Source organism: Macaca nemestrina, chromosome 3 (assembly GCF_043159975.1).
Source record: "Macaca nemestrina isolate mMacNem1 chromosome 3, mMacNem.hap1, whole genome shotgun sequence".
NCBI lineage: Eukaryota > Metazoa > Chordata > Mammalia > Primates > Cercopithecidae > Macaca > Macaca nemestrina.
The window spans coordinates 158,004,424-158,012,913 of NC_092127.1; the positions used below are offsets into that span (position 1 = coordinate 158,004,424).

At 40.6% G+C, this 8,490-nt stretch overlaps 1 protein-coding gene across 2 annotated transcripts in view; it reads left to right on the top strand.

The window, feature by feature from the left end:
* The window catches only part of LOC105487965 (UDP-glucose 6-dehydrogenase), a 29,548-nt gene extending 24,016 nt beyond the window's left edge, over positions 1-5,532 (top strand). The window contains exons 11-13 of one of the 2 annotated variants that reach the window (XM_071093711.1): positions 25-116; positions 537-647; positions 4,244-5,532. In XM_071093711.1, coding sequence (XP_070949812.1) covers positions 25-116; positions 537-647; positions 4,244-4,354 — 314 coding nt within the window. In that variant the 3' untranslated portion in view covers positions 4,355-5,532. The remainder of the gene's footprint in view (positions 1-24; positions 117-536; positions 648-4,243) is intronic. The other variant, XM_071093710.1, reaches the window with a different exon arrangement.
* The last annotated feature ends 2,958 nt before the right edge of the window (positions 5,533-8,490 follow it).

Genomic DNA, 8,490 nt, shown 5'->3' on the forward strand with positions numbered 1-8,490 from the left:
GTTTTTTTGTTGTTGCTGTTACAGTGTCCCGCCTCGTGACCATTTCCAAGGATCCATATGAAGCATGTGATGGTGCCCATGCTGTTGTTATTTGCACTGAGTGGGACATGTTTAAGGTAAGGTAACAGAAATGATACTAAGGAAAATTCTAGAGGTGTTCCATTATCAGCTAAGGTTGAGTATGTGTTCATGTATGTGTGTTTTTTTTTTTTTTGAGACAGAGTCTTGCTCTGTCACCCAGGCTGGAGTGCAGTGGCGCCATCTCAGTTCACTATAAGCTCTGCCTCCTGGGTTCTCGCCATTCTCCTGCCTCAGCTTCCTGAGTAGCTGGGACTACAAGCGCCTGCCACCACGCTTGGCTAATTTTTTGTATTTTTAGTAGAGATGGGGTTTCATCATGTTGGCCAGGATGGTCTCGATCTCCTGACCTCGTGATCCACCCACCTCGGCCTCCCAAAGTGCTGGGATTACAGGCATAAGCCACTGCGCCCAGCTCATGTATGTGTTTTAATTGTTCCTATGGTTTGTCTTTACAGGAATTGGATTATGAACGCATTCATAAAAAAATGCTAAAGCCAGCCTTTATCTTCGATGGACGGCGTGTCCTGGATGGGCTCCACAATGAACTACAAACCATTGGCTTCCAGGTAATCATGATCCTGGACCCTTTTTCTTCTTTTTGTTTGGTCTTTAGTGTTTGATTCAACAACTGGGGACTATAATCTAGTCAAGTTGACATCAAAAGACCATCACAGCAGGTCAGAATATGTTTGGCTGATTAAGATGACACCTAGGGAAGTTCTAGGGCAGTTCTTTTGGGGAACCAAATCAATATCAGAAGTTTATTTCAACAATTAGGAAAGTGCTCATATGCTTTTTAAACCCATTGTGTGGGTTTTAGAATTTTCTTATTTTCCTTAGCAGTAACCTAACTCTGGGACAACATGTCAGTTCTTTAGGAAGTCCCTTTGGGATTTTTCTGACTATTCTACTTCCTCCCTAAATTTGTGATCTAAAGGTAGAGAAAGAAAGAGGTCTTGGTCAATCAGCAGGTGTTCATCCTATACCTCCTGAGTACTCAGCACTGTCCCAGTGCTGTGAGGGGTCTGAATGAAATATATGGGAGTTTCGATGGTACTGGCCCGCTTCTGATTCAAAGTTTATCAACTGGCCAGGCATGGTGGTTCACACCTGTAATCCCAGCACTTTAGGAGGCTGTGGAGGTGGATCACTTGAGGTCAGGAGTTTGAGACCAGCCTAGCCAACATGGCGAAACCCTGTCTCTAAAAAAAAATACAAAAATTGCCGGGCATGATGGCTCAAGCCTGTAATCCCAGCGCTTTGGGAGGCTGAGGCGGGCATATCACAAGGTCAGGAATTCGAGACCAGCCTGGCCAATACTGTGAAACCCCATCTCTACTAAAAATACAAAAATTAGCTGGGCGTGGTGGCACATGCCTGTAATCCCAGCTACTCCAGAGGCTGAGGCAGGAGAATTGCTTACACCTGGGAGGTGGAGGTTGCAGTGAACCAAGATCACACCACTGCACTCCAACCTGGGTGACAGCGCAAGACTCCATCTCGGAAAAAAAAATAATAGTAATTAGCCGGGCGTGGTGGCCTGCGCCTGTAATCCCAGCCACATGGGAGGCTGACGTGGGAGGATTACTTGAGCCCGGCAGGCAGAGGTTGTAATGAGCTGAGATCATGCCGTTGCATGCCAGCCTGGGTGACAGAGTGAGACCCTGCCTCAAAAAACAAAAAACAGCTTGTCAATTATGGAACATTTGGAAAGCTGAGAGAAGCCTCCACCCAGAACAGTGTATTTGTATGTTACATCTATTTCAGTTCTCCAAGGAGTCCCAAAAGTATTAATAAGAAGCTACTTTCCATTTCCTTAGAGCAGTGTGTATATGGGGATAGGAGGATGGGGAGGTGGAGTAAGTTAGGGAGAATAAAAAAATATGCCAGGGGGTTGCAGTCAACGTAGTGCCCACGCAGAGCAGAAAAGCAGCAGTGTTTGATAGCTTGCTATACACATCTCAGCACCAGCTATCTTGGAGAGGTACAAGTAAGGCCTAATCTGCTATTCAAAAATATCTGATCTGGTTCTCTTAAACCTCTCACCAACTTGGTGAAGGTCCTTATTTAGAACTCAGTGCCCATTTCTCCTTCATGAGAGATTTGCTTGTGGAAAGAATCAAATGGCATCCTTGTCTGTGAACTCTTCCATCCAAGACCTTGGGGACTCTTCTATTCCACCCCTCCCTAGTGAGTAACAGCATGACGGTTTTCCCCGGTCATGACTAAACTCAGGAATGTTATTTTTAAAAGGTTATTTGCAAGGCATAGACACATTTTCTGTCATTCCTGTTTTACTCATCTAAGGGGAAACATATGTAGAGAAATACATATTTTAAATGATTTTAAGTTATTGTAAAAGTTAACTTTCCTAGTGATGATTAAAAAAACAATTAGGAATGGAATCACTAAATGAGGAGAATGTGTAAGTCACTAAGACAACTGGTTAATATAAAGCAGAAGCCCTTTTTTTGTGGTATGAGTCAGAATTAAATATTAATTTATAATTCAAAAGACAGAAAATTGAGTAGTATATTTATCTCTGCTGTGGAGGGGAGATAAATTCATGACCGTTGAAGTAGTATTTTTAATAAGATGATGATTTTGAATATATGGAATAAATGAAAAATGTAATAGGCAAAACAAAAATTGATTATCATTCAGTGAAGGCTGGCTTGTTGTATGCTAAGCACTTTACCTAATTTAATACTTACCACAACCCTTTGAGTTAAGTGGTGGTAACACAATTTACAAGTGGGAAGAAAGACCTGGAGAGTTTAGGTAATGCAGCAAGTGCCAGTCAGGATTCCAGACTCCGAAGTCTGAATTCTTAAGAATTATGCTGTTGGCAGCACACAGTGGCTTATGCCTGTAATCCCAGCACTTTGGGAGGCCAAGGCGGGTGGATCACGAAGTCAGGAGTTTGAGACCAGCTTGGCCAATATAGTGAAACCCCGTCTCTACTAAAAATACAAAAACATTAGCCTGGTGTGGTGGCGGGCGCTTGTAATCCCAGCTACTTGGGAGACTGAGGCAAGGAGAATCGCTTGAACCTGGGAGGCGGAGGCTGCCATGAGCCAAGGTCGCGCCACTGCACTCCAGCCCGGGCGACAGTGTGAGACTCGATTTAAAAAAAAAAAAAAGAAAAGAAAAAGAATTATGCTGTTACAAACAGGGCGTAGTGGCTCATGCCGGTAATCCCAGCACTTTGGGAAGCCAAGGCAGGCAGATCACTTGAGGTCAGGAGTTCGAGACCAGCCTGGCCAGCATGTAAAACCTCATCTCTACTAAAAATACGAAAATTAGCGAGGCGTGGTAGTGCATGTCTGTAATCCCAGCTACTCAGGAGGCAGACAGGAGAATTGCTTAAACCTAGGAGACGGAGGTTGCAGTGAGCCAAGATCGTGCCACTGCACTCCAGCCTGGGCGATAGAGCAAGACTCCATCTCAAAAAAAATAAGATTATGCTGTTAGCTTTTGCAGGATTTTTAGTACAAGGGAAATTGAAATGAGAATGGAGTTTGAAATAAAATATGAACTCACCGGAATTTGGTCAGTTAATTTCATGCATGTTTCTAAAGACAGTGGTGGCACATAATTGACGACTTTGAGGGAGTCAGGTGTGGGAATGGCAGGAGTGAGAAAGTCTAGATATGAATATTAAAATGAAGTGTAGGCCGGGCGCGGTGGCTCAAGCCTGTAATCCCAGCACTTTGGGAGGCCGAGACGGGCGGATCACGAGGTCAGGAGATCGAGACCATCCTGGCTAACACGGTGAAACCCTGTCTCTACTAAAAAATACAAAAAAACTAGCCGGGTGAGGTGGCGGGCGCCTGTAGTCCCAGCTACTCGGGAGGCTGAGGCAGGAGAATGGCGTGAACCCGGGAGGCGGAGCTTGCAGTGAGCTGAGATCCGGCCACAGCACTCCAGCCTGGGTGACAGAGCGAGACTCCGTCTCAAAAAAAAAAAAAAAAAAAAATGAAGTGTAGATTAATTCTAGAAACAAAAAATAGGGAAGAAACCAAAGATCTCTCATAGCAACCCAGACAACTTGAGAATCCTTTTCTAAGAAAAAAATCTAGATTCCCCCTGCTCCCATTTCGGTACATTGTAAATTCTTACACTTATATAATTAATAGTTCTCTTAAAATTTTTTTTTCAGATTGAAACAATTGGCAAAAAGGTGTCTTCAAAGAGAATTCCATATGCTCCTTCTGGTGAAATTCCAAAGTTTAGTCTTCAAGATCCACCTAACAAGAAACCTAAAGTGTAGAGATTGCCATTTTTATTTGTGATTTTTTTTTTTTTTTTGGTACTTCGGGATAGCAAATATCTATCTGATATTAAATGGTAAATGAACCAAGTGTTTTTAAGGAAACAAAACTATTTTTTTAATCATCAGATTTATACTAGCTATATGGGTATTAGCATATCTGGTAATTATGAATCTAGAATTTTTTTACATATTTTTATAATACTGTTAGTTCAGTTATTGGATGAATGAAAGATAATCATGTTGGTTTTAATAGTGTCAATTTTTGTAAAATAAAAATTAAACTTCAAACACTTTATAAATTGTCCACAGGCCGCACTTTAATATCACATTATAAAGGGAAGGACAGTCTTCATTTTTCCTGGTTATTGGTTTGCTTGTCATTAAAGATGTATTTTGAATCCATGAAATTGCTATGCTAAATAGCCTTTACATGTATGGTCTGGTTAAAGTTCCTTTGTTCCTTTTGTTTTAATAAAATGTGTCACTGATTTTTTAACTCAAAAGGATCATCACTGTTAATTTCTAGTCACCCCAAATATGGTTAAAAGATTATTTTTTTTAATCATAAAGAGAAAATTAGTAGTAGTGTTTCTTTCTCTCCCCATTATTTCTTGGTTTTCCTCACTAATCTTTTTTTTTTTTTAAGTCCAAAAGCCAAAAATATTTATCTTGGTTTTACATTTTAATTTCCATTCTTAATTGTAATTTTTTTCTTTAAGGAAACCAATATAATCTCATGTATAAAAACTTAAATATTTTACAAGTTACGTATAGCATCATTCTAAAATAAGAATTTTTTTTTGTTTTCCGTCTGCTTTTTTTCTTATGTCTCTTGTTGAGTTTTATATTTTCAGTGATTATTTTTGCTTGTGTTAGATCATTATTAAAATGTATCCGATGTCCATTTGATACTTGTGCTCTGCTGAGAATGTACAGATTGCATTAAACAGCCCAGGTCTCATCCTTCAGGAATTTTGCAGTTCAGTGAGAAGAGGGAGACAAATATAAAGATGAGGACAGAAGCATCTGTACAGATAAAAATTCCATAAATAAAACGTTCTCCATCAACAACTGTATGGGTGTAATTTTTGTCAATGCACAAGTAACTGAGTCATGACAGCCTGACATTGGATGGGGAAAAAAAATGACACCTCACTTTTTAGAGAAAAGGATATTATATTCTCTCAAATGATGCAACAAAGGGAGGGAATTTAGCAAATAAACATTGGCAAACTGTAGCCCATGGGTCAAATCTGGCCAGCCACGAGTGAACTAAGAATGGTTGTTATATTTTTACATGGTCACATGTTAAATGGTTTGACCAGGCATGGTGGCTCATGCATGTAATCCTAGCACTTTGGGAGGCCAAAGAGGGAGGATCACTTAAGGCCAGTTTGAGACCAGCCTGGGCAACTTATTGCCTAGGCAGTAAGACCCCGTTTCTACAAACAAAGCACAAACATTTTAAATGGTTATACAAATCCCTACATAATATCCTCAACTTTACCTCTTGGCTGGCAAAGCCTAAAATATTTCCTACCTGGTCCTTTAGGAAAGTCTGCATACCTCTGAAAAAGACAAATACTAGAGTTCGAACATAAGGTGAGCCTTTACTCATAAGACTTTGAAGTGAGGATGAGTTTATTAATTAGAATTTGCTTTACATTTCTGCTTGAAAATATTCTTGTAGTTTACTTAGTAATTTTATATTCTAGTAAAGGCATTGTAAATCCAAAGATATAGGAAGATGTATGCTAAAGCAGATAGAATTAGGCACTTGTCCAAATGAGGAATTTTAAATTTTTAAATGTTTTTTTTTTCTTTTTTTTTTTTTTTTTTTTTTTTGAGACGGAGTCTTGCTGTGTCACCCAGGCTGGAGTGCAGTGGCCGGATCTCAGCTCACTGCAAGCTCCGCCTCCCGGGTTTTTACGCCATTCTCCAGCCTCAGCCTCCCGAGTAGCTGGGACTACAGGCGCCCACCACCTCGCCCGGCTAGTTTTTCTTTGTATTTTTTAGTAGAGACGGGGTTTCACCGTGTTAGCCAGGATGGTCTCGAACTCCTGACGTCGTGATCCGCCCGTCTCGGCCTCCCAAAGTGCTGGGATTACAGGCTTGAGCCACTGCGCCCGGCCAATGTTTTTTTTTTTCTATTTTTAGACATCTAATGCTATAGATTCTAACTTTTTCTACTCTTGTCTAGACATGCCAAATGCTGGCAAAAAAAATTGCTTCTTTTTTTTTTTCTTTTTTTTTTTGTTTTTTGTTTTTTGTTTTTTTTGAGACAGAGTCTTGTTTTATTGGCCCGGCTGGAATGCAGTGGCACGATCTTGGCTTACTGCAACCTCTGCCTCCCGGGGTTCAAGCCGCCACACCCAGCCTAAGAATTGCTATTTGGATATTGCCGAATCTGTAAAAATACAACAATAAGCAAAATCCTTTTAAACAAAGGAATCCTGAGTTCATCTCATTGGTGGAATGAAGCAATTCTGTAGCAAATAAATCCTTTGAAAGAACTACAAAAAGAAGAAAAAAGAAATAGGTACTTGTGCCAGGTGCAGTGGCTCATGCTTGTAGTCCCAACACTTTGGGAGGCTGAGGTGGGGGACACCTGAGGTTAGGAGTTTGAGACAAGCCTGGCCAACATGGTGAAACTCGTCTCTACTAAAAATAAAAAAAAAATTAGCCAGGCATAGTGGCACGCATCTGTAATCCCAGCTACTCATGAGGCTGAGGCAGGAGAATCGCTTGAACCTGGGAGCGGAGGTTGCAGTGAGCCAAGCTGGCGCCATTGCACTCCAGCCTGGGCAACAAAAACAAAACTCTGTATCAAAAAAAAAAGAAAAAAGAAAATAAAGAAATAGGTACATGTTTTAAATTGCAAGATGTTTCAATGCCTGGAACTGATAAGTAAACAATTATTGTAAGATATAGTTACTGGCCGGGCGTGGTGGCTCATGCATGTAATCCCAGCACTTTGGGAGGTCAAGGTGGGTGGATCGCTTGAGCTCAGGTGTTCACGACCAGCCTGGGCAACATGGCGAAACCTTGTCTCTAAAAAAAATACAAAAAATTAGCCAGGAGTGGTGATGCGTGCCGGTAGTCCAAGCTAATTGGGAGGCTGAGGTGTGAGGATCACTTGAGCCCAGGAGGTTAAGGCTGCAGTGAGTCAAGATTGTACCACTGCACTCTAGTCTGGATGACAGAGTGAGACCCTGTCTCAAAATAAAAACAAGTTACTGGTAAATGGAGGAAAATGGGCAAAAGAGGGCTCATAGAGCCAGAGAAACTTGCTGTTTGAAATGGGAGGAAAAACTCAGTAATTAGGCATGTAGCTTAATAGCAATTTGAGACCTTCATGTGAAAAGCTAAATGAAGATGGTTAGTCTTTTTTCTCTCCTCAACCAGTTAAAGACAATTTTTTTTAATGATACAAACTTTCAGTTTTTAAAAATATATATATTTAAATGTTTATACCTGATCCCTACCCCCAGGAAAAGTTTCGATTTTTTATTAGCTAATATATTTTTGGTAGGGCAGATGAATATTGGTAAGATTATTAACTGTACTTAAAACTGAAAATAACATATGGACATGATAAAAAGACATTCACATAGATACAAAAGAATATATAAACAAAATCTCTCTCCTACAATTTTCTCTCCTACAGTTCCACTTAAGACTTCTTGGCTAAGCTACCCGAAAGCCTTATTTTTCCCGTCTGTAAAACAGATAATCCATCTCTAACTCGAATTGTTATAAAGATTACATGAGATGAATGTTTACACCAAGATCTTATTGGCACAATGACTGGCAGGCAATGAGCACTCCTGTTAGCACCATAACAAGCTGGTCCCACTGCACCAGAACCACGTGTAGGCTCTGAAATCACTAAAGGGACAGTAATGAACACTGAACATTTTGGGCAGGCACTGTGCAAAGTCCTTTAGGTGCATTTTCTCATCTGTTCCTCACGTAAGTCTCTGTTTCACTTCATTTTTTACTTCCCCATGTGATTCTAGGACTGATTTAAGTCTTTTGAGGTAAGTTCTGATCCTGTGTTTCAGACTGCAGGCAGAAGGCTCAAAAGATTTAGCAGCTTGCTCAGGGTCACACCTTAATAAGTGGCAGAACCA